Source organism: Capra hircus, chromosome 5 (assembly GCF_001704415.2).
Source record: "Capra hircus breed San Clemente chromosome 5, ASM170441v1, whole genome shotgun sequence".
NCBI lineage: Eukaryota > Metazoa > Chordata > Mammalia > Artiodactyla > Bovidae > Capra > Capra hircus.
The window spans coordinates 68,228,936-68,254,228 of record NC_030812.1 but is presented as its reverse complement, the minus strand read 5'-3'; the positions used below and the strand labels follow the sequence as shown (position 1 = coordinate 68,254,228).

The 25,293-nt window shown below is 48.5% G+C and overlaps 1 protein-coding gene across 1 annotated transcript in view; it reads left to right on the top strand.

Moving 5' to 3' along the window:
* The window catches only part of NUAK1 (NUAK family kinase 1), a 73,653-nt gene continuing 62,379 nt past the window's right edge, over positions 14,020-25,293 (top strand). The window contains exon 1 of the mRNA XM_005680647.3: positions 14,020-14,633. Coding sequence (XP_005680704.3) covers positions 14,391-14,633 — 243 coding nt within the window. The 5' untranslated portion in view covers positions 14,020-14,390. The remainder of the gene's footprint in view (positions 14,634-25,293) is intronic.

Sequence of the window (25,293 nt, the reverse complement as noted above, 5' to 3'; positions counted from 1 at the left end):
ACAATGTCCCTGTGATGGAATATTATCTCCCATTTTATAGGTCACATGTTTAGTGGCAGACCTGGTCCTCTAACTCCATCTTCTACTCTTTCCATCACATCACTTCTCCCTGGATTCCTCAAGTTCTTTGAGTCCCTGTCCTAGGAGCTGGTCAATGTATTTTTCTCTGCCAGGCAATGTATATTTTAGGCTTTGATGATCATCTGGTCTCTGTTGAAACTACTCAGTTCTGTTTTTATAGCTCAAAAGCAGCCATAGATGTACGTAAATAAATGGGCATGGCCGTGCTCCAAGAAATCTTTATGTGTAGCATTGAAATTTGAATTTCATATAATTTGCAGATATCATAAAGTATTGTTCTTATTTGATTTTTCCAACCATGTAATAATGTGAAGATCAGTCTCAGCTTGTGTGGGTCACAAAAAAAGGTGGTGCGGGCCCCAGCTCTATCTTACTTGTAAAACTGGGGAGTGTGCATACCTCTCTCTTAGATTTTTGTGGATTAAATTGGACCAGACAGGGGATACACTTTCGCAGAGGACATCGTTGCTCTTCTGTCCCACTGTCAGAGCATAGGCCTCCCTGGGCTTCTGTTCCTTGGTGGCTCAGATCGCCTGCAATGCAGGAGACCTGGGTTCAATCCCTGGGTTGGGAAGATCCTTGGAGGGGGGCATGGCAACCCACTCCAGTATTTTTGCCTGGAGAATCCCCATGGATAGAGGAGCTTGGCAGGCTACAGTCCATGGGGTCGCAAAGAGTCGGACATGACTGAGCGACTGAACACAAAGAGTGAAGAGCTGGCCACTTCCAGGCCTGGCAGTCTGCAAATTCCTGCCAAATTCTTGAGAAAAAGCTCTGACTTCCTGCCTTCTCCTGGGCCTGAGGACATCCACGTCTCCTGGATCGCCCCTGAAACTCTCCGCTCTGCTTCCGTTTTAGCCAAGTTTTTTTTTTTTTTTTTTTCCTCTCAGTCCTGGTCATTAGTCTGTGCCTTGGATCGCCCTGAAGTGAACTAGATTTCTCCTGCCTGTTTCATAGAGATTTTCGTGGGCAGAGACTCGGCCACTTGGTGGTGCTGTGGGAAAATGTTTCTACTCGTAATGCCACCTGGAAGTTCCTGACAGAGAACTTAAGTTTCAAGGTAGGGACATCAGAATTGGCATTTCTTGGGGGGAGGCAGGGAAAGAGATGTGGTTCATACCTGGGCATGTGTTTTCTGCTTTTGTCCACATTCTGTTAATTTGGGTATTCAGGGCTCTGGATTCTGAGGTTTCAGGAATCCCAAGTCAGATATATGCATTGGAGGGACCAGGGGAAGACATCTGGGGAGACTCCCAATTCATCTGGATTCCTGGTTGGTTCCCAGATCCCTGCCCCACCCCCACTTCTGTCTTGTTTAGGGAGGGAATCAGTCTCTCCTCCCCAAACAAAACATGCAGTTCTCTTTGGAGCCATTCAAATGGTCCTTATCTTTCAGCGAGCTGACTTTTTGTGACTTTTATAGAACTGCTGTTTGTGAGATGTGATGTTGCTTGGATACTAGCTGCGGTGGGGCCAAAATACCTGAGTTTGAGCCCCTGGCTCCCCATTTATGAGCTGTGAGAACTTAGATAAGGCACCCAGTCTCTTAACACATCCAGTGAAATGTCGGAAAAATCAAAATATCTAATCCAAAGTAAAATATCATTATGAGAATGAAAAGAAGCCAGTCGTGTGAAGGCGTTTGGTAGACTGTCAAGCAAGCCCATGGGAGATATTAGAAACTTTCTGAGGGCAGAGGACTCTATTAGATGACTCTTGATCCCCAGTCCTGCCTCAAAGACTGCCTCTTATAGGCGCTCAAGGAACATGTGTTGCATGAACGAACGGAAAAACACGGAGATGCAGAGATCGTGAAGGGAAGGGGAGACTGGCAATGTGCCTGGTAAATAAGGGTTTCAAGAGATGAGGCTGCAGAGGGAGCTGAAGTGGCAGATCCTCGAGAGGAAGTTGGGGCACGTGCTGCAGGTGCTGGGGAGGCGGCTAACACATCGCTCACCAGCCGGCTGCCTGGGCAGCTTGGCGCCAGGCCACAGGCCATCTGAGGCCCAGGGGACTGCTCTAGAGCAGGTGGGCCAGGAACTTCTGCCGTCACAGGCCTGCTGGTGCCACGCCCGGAATGCCCTTCTCCAGCCTGCATTCAGTGCCTAAGTCCCTGGTGACCGTAAACATAACTGACACGGGGCCTGACGCTGAGCTGCCCTGGGTCTTGGCAGGGCAGGGCTGAGGGACCCGTATCCCAGGGTTAGAAATACAAATAAAAACAAGACAGGTAAATACAGGCAATTATGTAGGCTATCTAGATCCCAAGGCTGTTTTTCCCTGACCTAGGTTTTCTTTCGTTTGTTTGTTTGGGACACAATTACTTGGGAAATTGTAATTGCTTTACAAGGTTGTTATAGCTGATGGAATAAACGGAATAAAATGATTAATTAAACAGTCAGATAGCAGCTCCCTTTTTGTCAATGCTTATCACATATAGGTACCCTGCTAAACACTTCATAGACATCATCTTATTTAGTCCTATAGCATAAGTATTAACTCCATAGGATCACATTGTACAATACTATAAAGTGTTATAATGATATCCATTTTACAGATGAGGGAACTGAGGTTTAATCTTTACTTACTTACTGGGTTCATAGAGCTAGCAGATGAAAGAGCTGGAACTCAAATTATTTATCCATCCATTCATTCATTTCACAAGGAATTATTGAGCATTTATTATATACCAGGTCCTGGGGATTCATGAGCAAGTAATATAGATAAAAATCTCAGCTTTGTCCAGACAAACACAACAAATAAGTGAATTGTATAATATTATATGCTTCCCAGGTGGCACTAGTGTTAAAGGACTCACCTGCCAGTGCAGGAGAGGCAAGCAATGTGGGTTCGATCCCTGGGTGGGGAAGATCCCCTGGAGAGGGCACAGCAATCCACTCCAGTATTCTTGCCTGGAAAATCCCCATGGACAGAGGAGCCTGGTGGGCTACAGTTCACAGGGTTGCAGAGAGTCAGACACGACTGAAGGGACTTAGCAGGCATGCATAATATTGTACACTGGTAAATGCAATAGTGAAGAATAAAGGGGGTAAGGAGCATCACTGAGGGAGTCGGGGAGGAGAGGGTGGGCTGTAGTTTTAAGGAAGATGATCAGGAAAGAGCCCATTGATAAGGTCACATCTGAGCAAAGAGTTGAGCTGGGTTGTTGAGTTATGTGGAAGTGGGTCAGAGAGTAGAATTTTAATGCCTTTGAACTTTGCCCATTGGGCAGCCTGAAAAATTGGAGTTCAAGGACGATTTCTATGGATTCACCTTTTTCTTAAGTTCCTTCTTTCTTTCTGGGGCTATGCATTTCCAGAGTAAGAAATAGGAAGGTAAAGTAGAAAGAAAGTAAAGGTAGTCACATTCATCCATCCATCCATCCATCATCTTTCCAATGTTTGTATGGCATTCGTTATAAGTCAGATCTATATTTCTATTAGGATGAAGATAAGATCTAGCTCTGTACTGTTGGATACAATAGACATTAGCTACATGTAGCTAGTGAGTGCTTGAAATGTGGCTATGTGACTGGGAAACTAAATTATTAATTTCATGCAATTAATTAAAATTCAAAGCAGAAAACCTTGGAACAATGGAAAATCTTTTTCTGTTAAATACAACTTAATTGTTTTGCTGGATTACATTTCAGTTTAACCATTGGAAACAAAGCTCTGAATTGAGATTTACAGTAAGAGTAAATTATGCAAGGGATTTTTGACAGCACAAAAAGAAGCTTGTCAAATATCTCATCAATGAGTTTTTTAATATTACAGTCATGATTACATCTTGATTGCACATTAAAATCACATTTTGAACAGAATAGGTTAAATAAAATATAGGATTAAGATTAATTTCTCAGTTTTTAAACTCATTTTTAATGTGGCTGTTCAGTTCAGTTCAGTTGCTCAGTCGTGTCCGACTCTTTGCAGCCCCATGAATCACAGCACACCAGGCCTCCCTGTCCATCACCAACTCCTGGAGTTCACTCAGACTCATGTCCATCGAGTCAGTGATGCCATCCAGCCATCTCATCCTCTGTTGTCCCGTTCTCCTCCTGCCCCCAATCCCTCCCAGCATCAGAGTCTTTTCCAATGAGTCAACTCTTCGCATGAGGTGGCCAAAGTACTGGAGTTTCAGCTTTAGCATCATTCCTTCCAAAGAAATCCCAGGGCTGATCTCCTTCAGAATGGACTGGTTGGATCTCCTTGCAGTCCAAGGGACTCTCAAGAGTCTTCTCCAACACCACAGTTCAAAAGCATCAATTCTTCGGTGCTGTGGCTGTTAGAAAAGTTTAAAGGCTATAAAGGGACTTCCCTGGTGGTCCAGTGTCTAAGACTCTGTGGTCCAAACGCAGGGGGCCCGGGTTTGATCCTTGGTCAGGGAACTAGATCCCACATGCTGCAACTAAGACCTGGAGCAGCCAAATAAGTAAAGAAAAAGAAATACTTTAAAAAAAAAAAAAAGAAAAAGAAAAAAGGATGAATTAGAAAAAATAAATGCTATCTGTGGCTCACATTATATTTCTGTTGGATGGTGCTGTTCTAGACCTGAATGCCCTGGAGCTTTCAGGAAACTGAGCAGACCTGGGCACACAATTGAGTAACTACAGTACCATGATGTAAGTGCTATAATAGACCCAGGGACTGAGTGCTCTAGGGACAGAGCCTTCTGTTCTATCTAGCGCAGGATCAGAGGCAGAGTGACATCTTAGGCTCAGTGTCCGAGGGGAGCTGGAGTTTGTCACCTGGAGGGCAGGAAAGGGGGTGTTCTAGCCACTGGGTACAGCATGTAAAAAGGTGGAGAGATATAAAACGGAGTGAGGTACCCCAGAAACAATGGACGTTAAGTGGGAGGAGGTGGTGTGGATACGAATCAGGAGAGGGCTTTTAGGGTCAGACCATCAGGGCAAGGGAAGCAGGCATTACTCAGTCAAAGAAAAATGCACGGCTGGGTGCCTGTGAGCCAGCAACCCTAACAGACACTTTCTTCTATAGTAGCTCATTGGTTGAGTCCACACAAATGTGTTGAGTACCTACTATATGCTAGGCATCATTCTACATGCTGAATATACAGAGGGAACAAGACGAAGTTCCTGCTCTCAAGAACATGCAGATAATAATATCCAGGACAAGGAGGAAAGAGAAGAAACCAAGGTCAGAGAAGCTGAGTGACTTGGGTAAAATCACACAGCTGTTGATAGGCAGGGCCAGGATTCGGACCCGGGTCTTTCTGATGCTAATGCCGATATTCTTATTACCCTGTCCAGCTGCCCTGTATGTGAGGCTAAGGAGTTTGAACTTTGTCCTGAAGGCCACAGGAGGTAGCAGAGGAGGGAGATAGAGGGTCAGATAGACGTGTGCTTTAGGAAAGACATATGGTGACCATGTGGAGGAAGGATGGCAGAGAGGAGATCAACTAAAGAGCCATAGTCCTTGCTTTGGAGTTCCTGTAGGTGCCTCTCCTTGGCCATCATCAGAGGTACCTCCCCAGATGCCTTCCCTCCCTCCTCAAGCCTATGTTCAGTACAGTGGTTACAAAGAGACTTTTCAAACCCACGTCTGATTATGTCACTGCTCTAATCAGAATTGGCCAATGGCTTCCTGCCTGCCTTAGAATAAAACCCAGAACTCCACAAAGCCCTATAGGATTGGGTCCTTTGGTTAACTCTCTGACTTCAACTCCTACTCCTGTCTTCCTATTTCACTCTACTCACAGTGGAATATTCTGCTCTACTCACTGTTTCATTAATAGGCCAAGGATAGTCCTGCCTTGTGGCATTTGCATTTTCTAGACCCTATTACCTGAGAAGGTCCTTCCCTGGATATCCATATTGTTCCTAGAGGCCCACGTGGTCTATTCTCTTGCTTCCCTGGAGGCTTTGCTCAAATGTCACCTTATCAGAAACTCTTTTTCTTACCATCCTCATCATTCTGTACCTCTTTACCTGGTTTTATTCTTCCCGCTAACCCTTAGCGGTTATAGGACATATAATACATTTATTTGTCTATCTGTAAACTGATAGGCTGAGCACCAAAGAATTGACGCTATCAGCCCGTGGTGCTGGAGAAAACTCTTGAGAGTTCCTTGGACAGCAAGAAGATCAAACCAGTCAGTCCTACAGGAAATCAACCCTGAATATTCATTGGAAGGACTGATGCTGAAGCTCCAATCCTTTGGCCACCTGATGTGAAGAGCAGACTCATGGGAAAAGACCCTGATGCTGGGAAAAACTGAAGGCAAGAGGAGAAGGGGACAACAGAGGATGAGATGGTTGGATGATATCATTGACTCAATGGACATGACTTTGAGGAAACTCAGGGAGATAATGACTGACAGAGAAGCCTGGCATGCTGCAGTTCATGGGGTTGCAACCAGTGGGACATAGTGACTGAACAGCAACAACAAAACTGAATTAAGGCAGGGACTTAGTTTTTGTTCACTTCTGTATCTGCAGTACCTAGAATCACGATGAGCCTATGGTGAGCATGTAGCTAATGTGACTGAGTGCACTCGCCTGTACAGGGAGTGTATAAGGAATACACTTATAAAGCGTAACGAAGGAAAACTCTTTTATTTTTATTTATTTATTATTTTTGCAGGGCTGCCTCTAATATCTTTTTCCAAAAAAGATTTATTTATTTGTTTGTTTATGGCAGTGCTGGGTCTTCATTGCTGCACATGGGCTTTTTCTAGTTGCAGCAAACAGGGGCTTTTGATTGTGGTGGCTTCTCTTGTTTCGGAACATGGGCTGTAAGGTGCAGGGTCTTCAGTAGCTGCTGCAGGTGCGCTCAGTCATTGTGGTGCGTTGGCTCAGTTGCTCTTCATTGTGTGGGATCATCCTGGACCAGGGATCAAACCCACGTCCCCTGTGTTGACAGGTGGATTCTTAATCACTAGACCACCAGGGAAACCCTATCTCTAATATCTTGACTTTCAGTTTTTAACTTTTTATTTCACAATGGAGTACTGCAGAGTAACAATGTTGCAATAGTTTCAGGTGGACAGCAAAGAGGCTCAGCCATACATATATATGTATCCATCACCCCCTGGTGGCTCAGCTGGTAAAGAATCCGCGGAAGACCTGGGTTCGATCCCTGGGCTGGGAAGATCCCCTGGAGAAGGGAAGGGCTACCTACTGCAGTATTCTGGCCTGGAAAATTCCATGGACTCTATAGTCCATGACGTGACAAAGAGTTGGACACAACTGAGCAAATTTCACTTCACTTCACCCTCCCCGCCAAACCCAGACCATCCATATAACATCATAAAGAGTTCTTTGTAGGTCTACTATACAGTAGATCCTTATTTGTTACACTTTTAAATATAGCAGTGTTTACATGTCAACCCCTAACTCCCTAACTACCCCCTCCTCCCCATCAAGAATTCATTATATCTCCCGAACCTGCCCAGAAATCTCCATTCAACTTCCTTGAAACCCAAAGGCTCTTTCATTGTAGCCAATTAGAGTTATTCCCATGTGACCCCAGTGCGTCTCTGCATGTGACACGTGTACTCTCTCGACTTTTTGGCAGCCACTCTTTCCAGGGTGGTATGGTATTGTTTGCTCCTGCTGGAGGCCTGCCAGTGCTTTCTCTGTTGATGGGGAATTTATCACATTTCAGTTTCTTTTCTCAGTAACAGAACCTTCCAACGAATCCCTGCTGTTGTGTTCCCATAGGAAGCTGCTATCTTATTTTTCAGTATAAAGTTTAGGACAGAGAAAACAAAGCAAATGGAGCTGCTGCCAGTCGTCCACTTGCCCCATTCACTTCACACGTGCATGAAGCAGGGAGGAAAAGAAGGAACGTGCTGGGGATGTAAAACTGAAATCTCCAAAAGGGGTAGGGAATTGTCAGCCCTTAGGAGCATCTCACCTGATGACAGGATTCCACAGAGAGGTGGAGGTACCTGGCCAAAGTACCGGGGTATGGGACAGGAGAGACATGCGTATGGGTATGGAGAGTATGGGTCAGGAGCCCTGTCTCTTGTCCCACAGGTTGTCCCATTCTCCAGGGATTACCCAAAGGGATGCTGTTCCCGACAGGATTCTTCTGGCCCCTCAATCAGCAAGTAGATGACAAGAATGGAAAGTAGGATCTCAACCTGGGTTATTTCAGTTGAATACTTGTAATATCCACTGATTCTATTGATAATTCTTTTCCCTGGTGTCATGTCAGCCCCCTGAAATGGCTGTCCACTAAATACTTGTATACACAAAGTGTCATTCCAGTGGGAAGGTGGCCAAAGATAGTAACAGCCAATTTATTGAGTGCTATCTCGTGTCATTTCATGTTGTTCTTAGTGCTTTTTATTTTTTGCATTAACACAGTCAATCCTCAACAGACACCCCTTGTGCTAGGTATTGCATCCCCATTTTAAAGATGGGGAAACTGAGAAACAAAGAAGCTGCCCAAGACCACACAGTTTGAAAATGGTAGAGCCAGGACTTGAACTCAGCCAGTTCTGATTCTGAAGCGTATGCTCTTAACCACCATTCTTACTGTTTTTCTGGCCACTTGGCAGGGGAAGAAGCATAGGATTCTGTTTTGATGTACAAGGAAATTTTAGTTTTTAAGCATATCTTCCACTTTTAAATAGCCTGGGATCTCCCAAGAAGTTTGGTGGCTAGAGGTCAGTTGAAAACTGTAAATTGTATTTATTACCCACAGACTGGGTGAGTAAGATGTTCAGCTTCCTGAAGATGAGACCAGGCCTGTCCTGTTACAGTGCATTCTCAGCCCCAGATGTCTGGTATGAAGCGGGAAAAACAAGAAATATTGTTGAATGACTAAACTTGTTTCTTATTAAATCATTTTATGACTACTGAATACTATTCTCGTTTGAATCTTAGATACAGGTAATACAAGGAAAATTAGAGGAAAAACTTCCAGTTCTAAATAATAAGCTTTCTCCTTAAATAAGTAAGTGGACAGAGAACATAAAAGTGGCATTTTGGGTTCCAACTATTGAGATTGTTGTTATAATCTCCCATTGTGCTTTTTATATGTAAATATGGTGGTATAGTGGTAAACAATCTGCTGGCAGTGAGGAGATGAAGGTTCCACCCCTGGGTTGGAAGGATCCCCTGGAGGAGAAAAATGGCAATCCACTCCAGTATTCTTGCTGGGAAAATCCCATGGACAGAGGAACCTGGCGAGCTATGGTCCACAGGTTCACAAAGAGTTGGACATGACTGAGTGACTGAACACACACACAGTATAAACTGTATATATTTGTTAGGATAGTACTAACTGCTGTAACAAAGAAACTTTGTAATCTCAGGGGCTTAACACAGTAGCAGCTTACTTCTCACTCATGTACCGGTCCAGTGTCCTGGCCAGAGGTTGGCTTTATTCTTAAGGTGATGCAGGGACACAGGCTTCTTTTATTTGGTGACCTCACCATCTTCTGGGGCTTTGGAGCCTTCTGCTTACAGCTAGGTCAAGAGGGGAATGCATATCCATTTTTCAACACTCTGCTCTAGAAGTAATGCACATCACTTCTGTTCATATACCATTAGAGATAACCAGTCATATGGCCACACTGGGATGCAAGAGAAGTGGGGGACACACATTCCTAGCAGAGCAGCTGTCTGTGAGCTCACCTGCTTGAGAAGCATGAATATTTGGTGGGCAACTAGAAATATAGGCTTTCCAGGTGACTCAGTGGCAAAAAATCCACCTGCCAATGCAGGAGATACAGGTTCAATCCCTGGTCCAGGAAGATCCCCTGGAGAAGGGAATGCTGGCAACCCACTGCGGTATTCTTGCCTGGGAAATCCCAAGGACAGAGGAGCCTGGGGAGGTCACAAAGAGTCGAACACGACTTTGCAACTGAACAACAACTAGAAATCTGCCACTGTGAAGAATAAACACTTCCCTGGGTTGCTTTTTATCATAAGGTGTCTACCAAACAACATACTTAAGTTAGAAATATTACAACCTTTGGTAACTTTCCAAAACCTCATCTAGAAAAATGCAAGACTTCAGTTAACCAAAGCATATGCATTCATGGATATGAGCTGGGATGTCAGGCAGCTTGGAACAGGGATCAGAGGAAAGCTTGATCACAGACAGCTTAACCTTTTTGAGGCTCAGTGTGAACAGCTAAGTGGCAATCATTAATACTCATCCTGCAGTTTCATGATGATTAGAAGAAGTGAAGTGAAGTCACTCAGTCGTGTCTGACTCTTTGTGACCCCATGGACTGTAGCCTACCAGGCTCCTCTGTCCATGGGATTTTCCAAGCAAGAGTACTGGAGTGGATTGCCATTTCCTTCTCCAAGGGATCTTCCCAGCCCAGGGACTGAACCCAGGTCTCCTGCATTATAGACAGATGCTTTACCGTCTGAGCCACCAGGGAAGTCCTCAGTGCAAACAGCTAAGTGGCAATCATTAATACTCATCTTGCAGTTTCATGATGATTAGAGGTAATACATCTTAGTGAAAGTGAAAGTCACTCAGTCGTATCCAACTCTTTGTGACTCTCCAGGCCAGAATACTGGAGTGGGTAGCCTTTCCCTTCTCCAGGGGATCTTCCCAACCCAGGAATCAAACCCAGGTCTCCCACATTGCGGGCGGATTCTTTACCATCTGAGCCACAAGGGAAGCCCCCAATATATATAAAGGTCCTGGTAGACTGTAGATAGCAGATAAACCATAACTAGCATTATGAGGTCTTCTAAACAGCTATTTCTTAAGAGAGCAAATATTACTTTCTTTTCTTTTAAATTGCCTTGACAATGGAAAGTGTAATAAAAAACAAATCGTGTGCCTTATGAAAATATACGTTGTAGGACAGTGTGGATGTTATGCTTCCAACTGCTAATGTGACAAGATTGGTCCCATATCCATAATGAAGCCAGAAATCAGAGTCTAATCAGGCAGTATGACTAACCTGCTTGTGATTGCCTGAATTCTAGTAAGAGTCATAAGAAGGTGAAAAATGAATATAATCTTAATAGCCATGATTTACTGAGTATATATATTTCTTAATCCTCACACCAACCCTCTGAGACATACTGTTACCACTGCCAATACCACCTATGTTATTACCATCTCCACTTTGCAGATGAGAGAACAGAAGGGTAGAGAGGGAAAACAATTGTCCAAAATGCTCAATTATGAGTGGTGTAACAGGGATTTGAACCCAGGCAGTCTGACTCTAGAACTCAAGCTCTTAACCAAGGAGCCTGGGGGCTTGTTGGAGGAAATGCTTTATCTATGTGAAAACACTTGAGCACAATGCACGGTAACACTGTGTAAAGTGTGGTTCCAACTATAAATGCGATAGGAATTCAGTCTGGAGAGGAACTCCCTGTTCTTGGGCATGACTTTGTGCCAGGCATTGTACTGTTTCCATTCTTCCCAATTAAGGAGAGGTAGAACTGCATATGTGGAAGAACACATGCTTGGGAGCTGGACAGGTAGGGCTTAATTCCTGGCGTGGCTGTTTACAACCTGTGTAATCTCAGGCCAATTACTTACCCTTTCTGATATGGTTTTCTCAACTGAAAACAGGGTTTACTGTCATAAAATAGGATCAGCACATGGAAGGTGCTATTTATTCGATACTGATTAAGTCCTAGGCACTGGGGAGGATCACCATCAGCCAGAATAAGTTAGGTTATGCTGCTGTAACAAACAGCCGCTAAATCTCCCTGGTTTAACACGTTTAATATTTGCTCACAGTACTTTTACAGTGCAGGTTACTTGGGCCAGTTCTGCCATCATTACAGAGGCCCAGGCTGGATGAGGGAGGCTCTGTCTCTGTACTTTATGGTTGTTGTGATTGCCAACATTGCATTTTCAGGATTGTCAAGACATGGGCATTTGCCCATTGGTCCTTCAAAGTTTCCACCTAAAAGCAATGCACATCATTGCTCTCATTCCATTGGTCTAAGTAACGTGGCCACATTTAATTTCAAGAGATGGGGTAGTGGATTCCTACCATGTTCATGGGCTTCCCTGGTGGCTCAGATGGTAAAGAATCTGCCTGCAATGCTGGAGACCTCAGTTCTATCCCTGGGTTGGGAAGATCCCCTGGAGGAGGGCATGGCAACCCACTCCAGTATTCTTGCCTGGAGAATCCCATGCCCAGAGGGTCACAAAAAGCTGGATATGACTGAGTGACTAAGCACAGCACACCACGTCCCTGGGAAGGGAAAGACCCAGGTTAACAGTTTTAATTACCACTGTAGACATGATCCGTTTACATGTAAAACAGATCCAGGAATCTACACTTCAAGAAAACACCGAAGCTCTGTCATTTGACAAATGTCACACAGCCTAGCCACTGGGAAGTCAGGCTCAACCTGCCTGTTACTTATACTGACTCTCTAATCTGCATATGCAAAGTCTACAGATTTTGTATAAAAGCAGAATAGTTGCAGGAGGCAGGCAGGGAGACCCTGCAAGGGTGGAGGACACGTACGGTGACTAGTGTTACAGGCTATTATTCTGACACTGCGGAGGGGACTTGCAGGGAGGACGTGCTGTTGCGGGATCCAGGGTAAGGTGATAAGGCATAGACAGGCCTGAAGACAGCAGGAATGCAGAGGGCTGAACCTGAGAGCTGCGGAGTAAGGGCAAGTCCGGCTCACTGGTGAAAAAACGAACCACCAGGCCATCTGCAGAACGCACCAGACATTCCTCACCCCTCACTCTTCCCATCCCAGTCTGGGATACCACACTATTGAAAAAACTCCCGAAGCTGCCTTTTTCTCTTGCCTTCTTCCTTATTTTCCTTTGCTGCTTCTTAGAAGGTGGCAGCCTTGCCACCGTCGTAGGCCTTCCTGACTGACCCTCGCTTGTGGGGGTGGGGTACTGGGTACCATCTCCAGGATCTGGCCATCTCAGTTAAAGGAGAAATACAAACGCCCAACGGGCCAAGCGGCCTGCCTGTCGCTCCTGGCTTAGCCAGTCTCAGGCCCTGCTCCATCCGAGGTCCCTGGTTTGCCCATCTCCAAACACAGCCTTGGCGGGCAGGGTAGGCGCCCAGCTGCATCCAGGCACCTCTAGCGACCCAACTCTCCTCCTCTCCCAGGCGGGAGTCCTGGGTAGTGTCGGAGGGCGGCAGTGCGGCGACCGGCCGCAGATTCAGCCTCGGAGCCTCCCTTCCTCCCCGCCTTCGCCTTTCTCCGGCGAGGGCGAGGGCGAGGGCGAGGGCGCGGGGCCGAGGTCAACGCGCCTCTCTTGGGGTTTTCAGGGGCGCGCAGCTGCCCCGACCCCGGCCCGGGAAAGCAGCCCTTCGCCAGCCAGGATGGGGGTCTTCGAGGCGGGGGTGGCAGCCTGGGCTGAGCGCGAGGGGGTGCGCACCGCGGCGGGGGAGGGCGAGCCGTGACTCACCGCCTGTAACCCAACACCCGCGCGCCTCCCCTCCCCCAGCCTCTCCCCGTCTCCGGCCTGGCGGCCGCGGCGACACCTAAAAGAAAATGAAGGGGCGCCCGAGCCCGCAGCGCCCCCGGCCGGATCGCCAGCGGGCCCCGGGGGCCCCCGGCTCCGAGCGCTCTCGTCTACCCGGCGCCGGGGCTCGGCGAGCCGCCGCCGTCGCCGCAGCCAGGGCGCAAGCAGGAAGGGAGGCCGAGCGGCCGGAGCCGAAGTCCGAGGCGGCGGCGGCGGCGGCGGAGAGCCCGCGGTAGCGGCGGCGGCGGCGGCGGCGGCGGGCGAGCCGGGGGAGGGGGCGCCCGGGCTGGGAACCCCCCCGTCTCTTTCCCAGCCGAGCGAGGACAAAGCCCCCTGGCCGCCGGCGCGGCCTAGCCGGCGCTGCACAAAGGGCGAGTCGCGACACGCTTCCATCCCCCTCCCAGTTCGGGGTGGCCCCAGGCCCGGGAGGCGGGCGGGAGTTGGGGGGGAGCCCCGGCCGCGCCGCCCCTCGCCCCCCTCCCCCGGGGCCGGCCCGCGCGCCGCCCCCGCCCCCGCGCCCGCCCAGTCTGCGCGTCCTCCCGGGGAGGGGTCTGGGGGCGCGGCGCCCCACATAACACTCCCCCTCCTGCGCTCGGGGCCACCCCTCTCCCCTCCCTCCTGCGAACACCACCGCCTCCCCTGCCACCGCCGCCACCTCGCCCGACGCGCCGCAGCTCGCCGCGGCCGGTGGGCGGTGCGCGGATCGTGCGCGCCCGGGGCGCCAGATGTGCAGTCCCCGCCGCCGCCAGTGACCCAGCCGCAGCCCCGGCGGGAGCCGGCCGCCTTCCCGATGCTGTGGGGGCGACCTTGAGCGCGCCCAGCTTTCTCTCGGCTGGGACCCCGACACCGCGAGCGCCGCGCTCGGTCCTGCCCTCTCCGGCCCTGCTCGCCCCGCATTCGGACATGGAGGGGGCCGCTGCGCCCGCGGCCGGCCCGGACTTGGGGCCGGGGGCGCCGGGCTCTCCGCCGGAGGCGGGTGCGATCGCAGCCCCCTCGGCGGCGGGCCCGGAACCCAGGAAGCCGCACGGTGTGAAGCGGCATCACCACAAACACAACTTGAAGCACCGCTACGAGCTGCAGGAGACCCTGGGCAAAGGCACCTACGGCAAAGTCAAGCGGGCCACCGAGAGGTTTTCGGGCCGAGTGGTAAGTTGGGGGGAACCCGGCGGGCTCGGTCTAGACGCGGCTGGGGACGCAGCGCTCACGCGGCTGGGTTTGGGGCGCAGAGGGGGGTCTCTGGTCCGAGAGGGGGCTTCTCCGGAACCCCTAGACAGATTCCTCACTCTCACCACCGCCCCCCACCCCCGGCTCCAGCCCCCCGTGGCTCAGGCGTGTCTTTCTCCCGAAACACTTGTTACATCCTGTCTGCGCATATTTTGGGGGTTTTGATCCCAGCAGCAAAGTAGTGTTTATGATTTGCAAACACTTTGCACCATCGGGACCGTTGGGGTCTCCCTCTCGGGCACGCATTCATGCCTTGGAATGCCTTATTGCTGTAGCTCCACACAGAGCTGCATCCGCAGTTCGGAGCTGGTTCGCCTCGTCCCGTATCCTATAGATGAATGAGACACCCCCCCCCCCGCCCCGCCCCGCATCCTTCCAGTCCCCGTCGCCGCGGTGCTGAGGTCGCTGCAAGGGAGGACGGACTCCTGCCTGTTTTGAAGAGAGAAGGTTAGGGAATAGAAGTGAAGGTTCAACCCTCATGCCTGAGGGTTGTGACAGTTTGCTGCTGGTTTCTGGGAGGACTGAAATGCCTAGGGCATGATTAGCCACCCTGAGTTGCAGATTCAATTGCCTTTCAGGCCCTGGCTGCAAGACTGCTGTATTGTGTAAGGGGTCTGACCTAGCCGCCCCACTCTGTGACAGCTGTAACCCTTCCAGGGTCCTAAGGCCGTTTATTCAGCCCCAAGTAACATCTTGAGTGCTTTGGAGTCTTTGCATTGTCCCGACCTTGGCTTGTTGTCATTTTCCTTTCTGCAGAACAGGCCCTTGCAATCCACGCTGCTTGTGGCTAGAGGGTTGGGTTGAAAGTGACTGACTATTGCAGAAAGATTTTGTGTGGTGTGTGGCAGAAAATTAACATGGTTCTTTGATTTTCAGCATATCCGATGATTTTAATCGATTGAGGGCCAAAGTCAGGAAGTAATTATGGAACTCCTTGTGGACACTTTTGAGGGGTGTTTGGGGGCCCAGGGTTGCTTATAAACTTAACAAATGATCACAGGGGAAAAGCAAAATGGGCTGCTGAATAAGTAAGTGGTGGGTTGATGTCAGTGTTTTTCTTTTGCACCTGTGCAGTGACAGTTCTGTGGACAAAACCTGGCACCAATCAGAAAGTTCAGCCAGCTCAGTTCTCAAATGTTGGTTTATCTGGATGATTCCTTCATTCTAGGCTTCACTCTTTGGGTTGATACAGCTTTATCCCAAATCCTAAAAATTAAAGTCCATTATCGATTAACTGGAAATTTGAGAGAATGTACATAGTATTTTAAAGCTGTCTCCTATCAGCAAAATCTATAGCAAGTAGTTGACAGGGCCGGTGCCATTTTTGTAGATTGAAAATTTTCGAGAGGGGATGCAAAAATGTCCTTTGAGGAGCACACTTGAAGGTCTGTGGAAGAGGAGGCTGAGAAACGTGCGCTTCATTCATGCTTTTTGTCTGAGGTGATATTCCCCAGGCTGGATGTTGAATAAGCAAAACCTAAGCCTAGCTCCTTGCTCATGTTGTCTTAATAGCTGTTGAAGAATCACGCTGGGAAGTTCGAAAGCGGAGTAATGAAAACCAGACGCGGTTGGAGCTGCAGGTTGAGGATGTGAGCTTGTGAGGGGCTGAGTGGTAAGGGTGTGTCTGGGATCTGTGAGGGGCACAGACTCCGGAAGGCTGAGTAGCTTGCCGCCAACTGCAAGAGTGAAAACTTGTCTTATGGCAGACATCTTTCTGAGCTTCACTGGGGCCTCAGGTATTCCCTCTGATAGCTGTCTGATCCACGGACTAGGATAGAGCGAAAGGGATTGATTGCATCAGTAGGCGCGAGCCTGCCTTTCTCTTGTGGTGGGTGTCTTTCTCCCTTTATTTGCAGAAACTCTGAACATTCCTTCGGAATTTAATCGAATGGCCACTAGGGGGCGCCCTGAGAACGGAAGAGGCTCATTTCACAGCAGCAAGCTGTTGAGTCCTGCTCTGTTGTCCAGCTCTCCGTTCAGTTTCCCATTGTGCTACTCATTACAGCTCAATCTCTTGTTTTACTCAAAGATTATGTAAAGATTCTCAATCAGGTAGCAGATCCACATCCAGAAACTGGCAATCCCTAGACTGCTTTCTACCTGATAGATAAGCTTAGGATGTTAGCAAAATCATCTAAGTAGAGGCAGTAAGCAGATGAGAACATTGAGATTGGGTGAAGGGAAGGCTTCCTTGACTTCAAGTCCGTCCCTCCTCGCCCCCCTCGCGGAGCACACTGCTCACAGATGGTGTCAGAACTTAAGTGAGAAACAGAAATTGTCAGGTGGAAAATTCCCTATGCCTGACTGGACAAAAAATAAAACACACATAAAAAAAAAAAAAAATTGGTCAGCAAGTTGTTCTTGCCTGTACAGTGCTTGGTGACTCAGAATCTGTCAAGAGCAGCAAGAAATTTTCATCTGAAGTGTGACTTTGGAGTTTTCTTGTGGTTCCAAGGATACACTGAATATCCACTTGCTTTTGAGGTGCAATTCCAAATTCAGAGCATGTTGTCTCAATTCTGCCTTTTAGGTCTTTGGGTAGAATTGCGAAGTGATGCTTTATTTTCACTTGTACCGAAGCCTTTCCGAGCACTTTCCAAGAGGCGCAGTGCCTTTCAGCTGCTTTGCCAACGCAAGTGGCCCAAGTAGAGTGCTGGGCGTTAGGCTGCCTCAGATGCTATGAAATCAGCACCCTTGAGACAGAGAATTGTTGAAGAATCTTGTGGCTTTCAATTGCACGTCTGGAAGGGCCTTCTGAGTCAAACAGCACACCATGGAGCATCAGCATTCTGTGAAAGGCAGTTCGGAAGAGAGAGGTTGCAGAATTAGGAACTTGGAGTCAGCTGGTCCAGCCCTCTAAGTGGTCTAGGCATTCTCCAGGCATCCTTTTCATCCCAAATGTAGTCTTGCTGCTACTGTCTGAGCATGTCTATGAGAAAGGACTCAAAGTGGCTTCTTCCAGAGTTCATAAGCTGCACAAGTGAGGCACTCTGGCAGAAGGACTAAGAGCCCTGGCTTATATTCAAATCCTGACTGATTCCTGACTAGCTTTGTGACTTTGGGGAAGCTATGTAACTTTCAGAAGCCTCTATTTCCTCATCTGTAAAATGGGCTAATATAGTACTACTTCATGAACTAGTTGTGAGAATTGAATAAAATAACCTATGTCAAAGTGAAAGTTGCTCAGTCGTGTCTGACTCTTTTCGACCCCATGGACTATACAGTCCACGAAATTCTCCAGGCCAGAATACTGGAGTGGATAGCTGTTCCCTTCTCCAGGGGATCTTCCCATCCCAGAGATCGAACCCAGGTCTCCCGCATTGCAGGTGGATTCTTTACCAGCTGAGCCACCAGGGAAGCCCTTAGAAAGCCTCAAAAGGGGAAATTAGCAAATTCAGTTTCTTTTTTTAGCAGATTTTTTCCCCCTTCATTTCAGTTGGACTTTCATTTAGGTTTTAAGACCATCAGAGAGGCATGATGCATTGGACAATTAACTCACTCAGAGAGAGGTAGGAGAAATAATCAACTTTTCAGATTAATTAGGGAAGTGCACCCATAGGAAGCCAAGACTGTCAGCCAGATTCTGATAGGATCTGAACACATTTCTAAGGCCTTGAATTTGGGCTTTGTTTATTGCACAACTTTCGTTTTGATACAGTTTCGGGCAGGGCTGCAGAGCAACCCCCTGTGTTATAACATGGCATTTTCTTTGAGCCAAGCTCCCTGGACCCTCAGGCTGCACCGAGAACTGCCAAAAAATCCAAGAGCAAAAATAAACAACGTTTTGGGGAGATGTGTTATGCGATCAGCTCACCATCAGCTAAGTTCAAGTCTCTCTCTGCTCCAGGTTATCTCTTGTGAATAGTATGAGGTGTGGTGTGAGCAGGAAGGAGGTCTCTGGGAGGGTCTGACATGGGAATGGCAGGGCTGGTGAGTCAGTTGTGCCCCCAGATAGCTATGATGCCCTGGGATGGGTGATAGAGCATCCTCACCCAGCAAAGGAGCTGATTGGACTAAAAGTGGGTGTTTTAAGCACTGGCCCAAAGTTATTCATAGCTTGATGCTGGAAAACTGCAGCTCAGGGGTGCAAATTAGTAAGCTGGCCTGCTGAACCAAGGGTGTATGACTGTCATATGCAGGGTGGCTGGGGCACCATATTGCAGCTAAGGCCCAAACCCAGTTTTAAGGTATAAGGGACCTCGACAGATGTGTAGTCCAAACTTTTCATCCATCCTTGAGGTGAGAAAAATAAGGCACAGAATTGTCAAGTGACTTCTCTGAGGTTGCATAGCTAGTAACTGAGTAGGCTGAGTTTAAAAAACCCGATTCTTTGTTTGGTTTTTCTCCATAACTCATTTAATACATCTTTACTAGAACAAGACATGATCCTTAAAGAGTTTATAATCTAGTAGCAATGATGAAATGTACTTACAAATATTGAACTAATTCTGTTCAGTTCAACAAAGATTTATTACCGTCTGCCATATGCTTCTTACCATGTTAAATTCTGGGGCATACACATGGATAAGACCTAAGGAACATATAGTCTGGTGGAAGAGACAAGAGTGAGCAGTTGCTAGGCTATGGGTACCTCTTCTGTACAGGAATTGATTACTTCTGGAGATTTTAAAGTTGAAACATAGCTCATTGAAGATCAGTTAATTAACTTGAGTGCCATGCACCCATTCCCTCAAATGCCACAACTGCTCTTATTACTACCAGCTGATATTTTTGAGAGTTTGGGGTATGTCAGGCTGTGCTAAGTGCTTTACAGATATTTTTTCATGTCTGATTGTCACCATGACCCTAAGAGGCACGCACTCACCTTAGACCCATTTAACAGATGGGAAAACAATACTTGAGGAGTTTAAGTAACTTGCCCAGGGTTAAGTAGCAAGGAAGCATCAAACAAGTCTATTCTGAGACCCACTGCTGCTGGAGACATGGAGAACCTTTTATCTTTGTTGCACGGTGGGTGACCGCCGGATTTGGATGTGGTGTTTTGCTCACGTTCCAGAGAACTAGCCATGGGGAGATGCTTCTCCTGAGAGGTTTCTCATTGTTCAGGAAGGGGATTGGGAGAGGGCCAGGGAATATGGTAGGATTAGGGAGGGCAAGGGCTGTTGAAGATGACCCTTGATTTGTATTTCCAAAGACCAAAATATGGAAGCTTTCAGGCAGATTCCGGGGTGAGCAGACCAGATCTCTTGGAATGTGAGCTTTATGCTGGGACGCAGTAGGAGGCAAGGCAGGTAAGATAGGAATAGGGAGGATAATAATAACATTTAATAACAATAAATAATAGCAGCTAATTCTTCTTGAGTGATTATAACGTGCCAGGTCCATTTAACTAATTTAATTCTCATAACAATCCTGTAATCGTCTCATCTTCCAGATGAAGAGGCTGAGTCACAGAGAGGTTTGCTAGCCTGCTGAGGTCACACGCTGCAGCAGAGCCGGGGTCTGGACTCAGGCAGCGTAAATGTGAAGACCGTGGCCAGCTCCCTTCCCCTAAGTGGGCTGAGCTGGGCTCTGATCACAGCGGGGCTCCCAGCCCAGGGGTCTGCAGTGCTGGCTTGGAGCAGGGAGCCAACCTGGAGGTTTTCGCAAGAGTTGAGCTATGAGAAGATAAAGATCGGAATGGTGTCAGGGGTGAGGGGGGAGAGAGGTCTGCTTGTTGGGCCACGAGTCTGTTTCAATGAAGCAGGTCCAGGAGCGCTTCTCCTGGGCACACACTGAGTTCTTTGTGCCTTCAGCAGCCTCAGGTTCTGGAATCCCTTGGGGCCCTCTGGAGATCAGCTGGTTCACTTTCCAGCGACAGAAGTGCTCCCTCACCACTCTGGGATGTCTGATCTCACTTCCTCCCAGGAAGCTGCAGGAGATAAGGATTGAGTCAAGGTGTCTCGTCTGCTGACAAGCCCCAGCCAGCCATCTTGGACCTGCTGTCCATTTCTAGCAGAGTGCCGGGCACATAGGAGGTCCCAGGCAAAAGGCTTGTGGGATGGCACAAAAGGGATTACAATAGTGAATAACTATTTCAGGAGGTATGGGAGCTGTAGGTCATCACCCCTGACCTCAAAGAGCTTTCTGATTTGTGGGCTTGAAAACACAATGGCTGGAAATGAATGGCGGGTAACATAGCAGCGTCTGCAAAGTCAGGCAGACCCTTCCCTGCTCGAATTCCCATTCGGTCTTGTGCTCGTGGAGAGGAGAGAGCCGTCCTGGCTGTGGCTTCCTGTCCTCAGTGGCTCCGGAGTCAGACAGCCTAAGTCTCATTTGTCTTTCCCACATGAAAGTCCTGGAGCATCTGTAAGTTATGATTTGCGAAGTATCTGCTTTAAAGCAGAATGCATTTATCATCCCGCCGGCCCAGACGACACTGTGCAGTGCAGGAATGAGAAGATCCCAGGCCCAGGGCCCAGGAGAGGCCGGGCCAGATGACCCACCCGTGAGTAGAGTCTGGCTGTATTGATAAAATTCTCTGGAAATAGTCCAGAGGCAGCCAGATGTTGACTTCACAGTGAGGCTCTTCTGTAAACTTTTAACTGCATGTTCAACCCGGGGCTGGGCTAAAGATTCCCTGTCATGAAGACACAGCCTCGACTAGGGTCGGCCCGTCTTTCCCTTTCCCTCTGGCAAGGTATATTTCCCGAGGGCTTCCTAAAGTGCCCAGGACAGTGGGAAGTTTCAGAATAGAATATGGCAAGTCTTTCTTGCCATGGTGGTACTGGGGACTTAGTTGGGGCGTGTCATGAACACATCTGGAATAACTGAGCACAGCACAAGGGTATGAATGAGGAGGAAGAAATGGCTGTAGAATCAGACAGACTTGGGTTCCTAGTCTCCCCTGTAGCTCAGCACCTGGATGATCCTGGGCAAAGTCACATATCCTCTGAGCTTCTGTTTTCTCTTCTAGAAAATGCGGCTGCCAACATCCAACCAAGTGGGATTGCCATGAGAAGTAGGACTGGGAGCCTTCTGATGCAGAGCTTGTGCATACGAGGCTCATGGAAACCAGAGCTAGTGAGAAGTGCAAGCAACGAGCACCTTGGTGGCCTTCTTCTTCCTGGTTGTGGCTGTCCCTGCTTTAAACTCTCGCATGGGTGGCTGAGGACTTAAACTGAATTTGCCACATCCTTCAAGTCCTGCCTGTCCAACTCTTGCTTCCATATCCTCTTGCCTTGGGCCTGTATCGGTTTCCTCCAGAGCTTGTGGCTTTGATGATTTGTCCACACTCTTCCCTTCCTCCCCCATTAGGAGGGAGGCAGGGTCACTGTCTTACCACTGCAGCCTGGCCTGTAGCCAGGCGGTGTAGTAGATGCTCAGTGTGAATGAATGAATGAATGAATGAATGAAGAAACAGCTGCATGAAGAGTGCACCAGCAGTCCTGAGCGGGGAGGGGTCTGTGGAGGTGAGAGGCAGCAGGGAAGACCCCTTGGGCCCCCATCCTCCCCCTTTTCCGGGTCACCCCTCTCCTTACCACCCTTTGGACAGCTGCGGAGGGTGTCAGCCCAGCATGGCCAGGTGCCTCTCCATCGTAGCTCTGCGCTGAGGCTGCACGGAGGAGGAAGGGAGCTGATTCCCACCCTTGGCGGCTGCTTCCCGCAGTTCTTTGCTACTCTCAGGCCTCCCTGGTCACTCCCACACTTCCGGGAGCCACCAGCAACCGCCGCCCCCTCATTGCATCCCCCACCCTGTCTGAGAATCCCCGGTGATCAGCTCTGCGAGTAGGCAAGCTTGAGATGCAAAATGCATTTGCAAGATTTTCAAAACATTTTCTCCCTGGGTTGTAAATCAAGTACTTAAAGAATTGTAAACCAGCTGGAGTGCAGAGTTAATGTATGTCTGGATAGAAACACCGTCATGATTTGCTTTTAAAACTCGAGAAAAGAATTCCACTTGGTTTACTTTCATTAGCGGTATTGAGAGGCAGCCCGAGGTGTTTAGTGGGAGGGTGCTAAGAGGCCGCCATGGTTGGTTCCCTGTTTCCCTGGAAGGGAGGGGAAGGGCGGTGTCCAGACGGCTCAGAGTGCAGCTTGCATCTCTGTGGCCTAAGGGGCAATTCCCCACTGTAAGAAAAGGGAGCTGCTGCTTTGTCAGTGTTTCCTTACGGCCCCATCCTCTCCCGCTGGTGTCACGCTTCCTGTATCGCTAGTTCTTCTGACTCTAAAGCCACAAAGGCAACTGATACGTGCAGGTTGGAGGGAATCCTTGCTGGCTGTTGCCATTTCATTGTGATTGGGCTCAGTTCATGCATGATTCACCCCAGCTGCCAAGGACACTCATACCCCCAAAATCCTACAGGAAGGTGGAAGGAAAGTGCACAAAAGGAGTGGTTCTGAGTCTGCCTCTGGAGCCAGGCACTGGGGTTTGAGACCCTGCTCGAACCTCCTGTGTAAATTTGAGACTCAGTTTCTTCATCTGTGAAATGGGGAGTGGTTGTGAGGATCAACGAATTGTCTGATGAGTTCTTAGAAAAGTGTTTGGCCCATAGAGAAATGTTATCCTTGAAGGAGCCCTCTTCTTGGGAAAGGCAGGACAGGGGCTCAGCCGTCTTTGTACCTCCAGCAGCCTGGGCACGGGACAGCACACAGTGCTGAGTCCCTTTTCTTTACCTATAAATCGAGAGACCAAGACAAAATGCTCAGCAAGGTTCCTGCCAGCTCATAGGAAGAGAATCCTGGGATTTGCTGAATGGAACTGATGAAACAGACTTCATTTCCTCTTGCCTGGTTTTTGGCAGGAGGTCTCTTTGTTGCGGGAAAGGGAAGTATCTTCGGCTCTCCAAACCCTTTTAAGATTGTTTGGTGCAGGCTTTGTCAAGTGTAGAGAGAGCCTGCATTTCCTTTCAGCTCGAGGCAGGCATTGCTTTTTAAGCTTGTTTATGAAGTGGGTTCTGGACAACCCATGTGAGTTAGAAAATACTTTCAAAGAAGCTATCAGTTTTCTCATCTATAAAATGGCATGATAGTAAAACCTACTTCCCAGGTTGTCAGGGACTGTGCCAAGAACAGTACCTGACATGTAGCTGGTTGTCAATAATTATAGGCTGTTATTATTCGGGATTCAGAGGAAGGCAGCCTCATGTTCTGCTGGGTTGCTTGACGGGATCTTCACTCATTCCTTGGGTACTTTGAGTTTAGGGGCTTTGCCTTGGAGGCTGCAGGCCTGTGGCTACCTCTGCTCTCTGTTGTGCATTTGGGTGTCCCCGTGCTTTTAGCAGTGATGGGGGCATTCGGCATCCAGGGAACTCCTTCATCTGGGGGACAGGTGGGTGGAGGCAAGACTTCAAGGAGGAGGCCCTCTCCCCACGGAAAGGCATGTTTTTGGCAGCCTCATTTAAAAGGCAGAATAGACGCTCATGGTTACTACTCTCTCATCCTTAAAGATGAAATCACGCCATCAGACTCACCTCTGTGGAGCACTTTATATCCGCCAGGCCTTGGGGTAAGTGTGTTGCCTGCATCGTCTCACTGAATTCCTGGTCATTCTTAGACCCTCCCTCCTCCCACAAGAAAGATGCTATCACAGCCCCCGTTTTACTGCAAAGGGAACTGAAGCCCCCAGGGATGCGCTGTCTGTAACGACCTGGGGATGATGGCTGGAATGAAACTCACGTCTGTCTGAGCTCTTGGCTATGACCCTAGATGGCTTCCAAGAAGTAGAAACAGTTGTCAATTTTCCTTCCGCCTATCCCAGGTGGCACGTTTAAACATATTTGTGCACGTTTTGGCTGAGCTCTTGTTCTGTTCCAGGCACTGTGTAGGCACTGGGGAGGCCGGGGCAAGGGGACAGAGTACAGCCTCTGCCCCAGAGAAACTCAGCCAGCTCTGGGTTTTAGAACATACAGCTACCCTTTGTCATTTCTACATCTCCAGCCTCCCAGCCTTTGTGGTGTACTCTTAGCCCTCCTGCCCATCTATTGAAGGAGACCCATTCCCTGTTGTGTGTTATTTTTCCCCTTTCTCTCCCCTTTTAGAATTTCATCTCTTTGTATCAGATACTTTCATTATACAGCCTTGACTTTCTTGTTATCAATTAGAAGAGATGCCAGCAAACTTTGAGAAGCTCTCAGTGGTCCTTGGTGTAACATTCCAGCTTGTCTAGCTCTGGGTAGATTAGAAAGTGAATCTTTCTGCAACTAGCAGAAGCTGTGGGAGGGAAGAGACTGAGCCTTGGGTTGACCTGGTGAGCTCAGAGCCCAGCACGTGGATGTGTTTGAATGGAAAGGCAGGACTGTGATGCACCCACTCAGGAGAACCTTATTTTGTGTCTTCCTCACAGTTAGTTGATCTCTGTTTCCCAGGGAGAATCAAATGGAATGCTCTGGGAGGGAACCAGTGTGTGAGTGGGCATGCTGGCAGCCGGTGGTATCAATCCTAGAGACGGGAGGGATGAAGTGGAAATTTCCACTGATTCGTAGCCACCTTCTTGAATGTGTAGGAAGGTCCTGAGTGGAAGGACGATGCTTCCCCTAATGATCATAATAGCAGAAAACATGCATTGAATGGTGCATGTGTGCCAGGCACTGTTCTAACCACTTTAGGGGCCTTCTCTCCTTTGAACCTGCATTATTAGTAC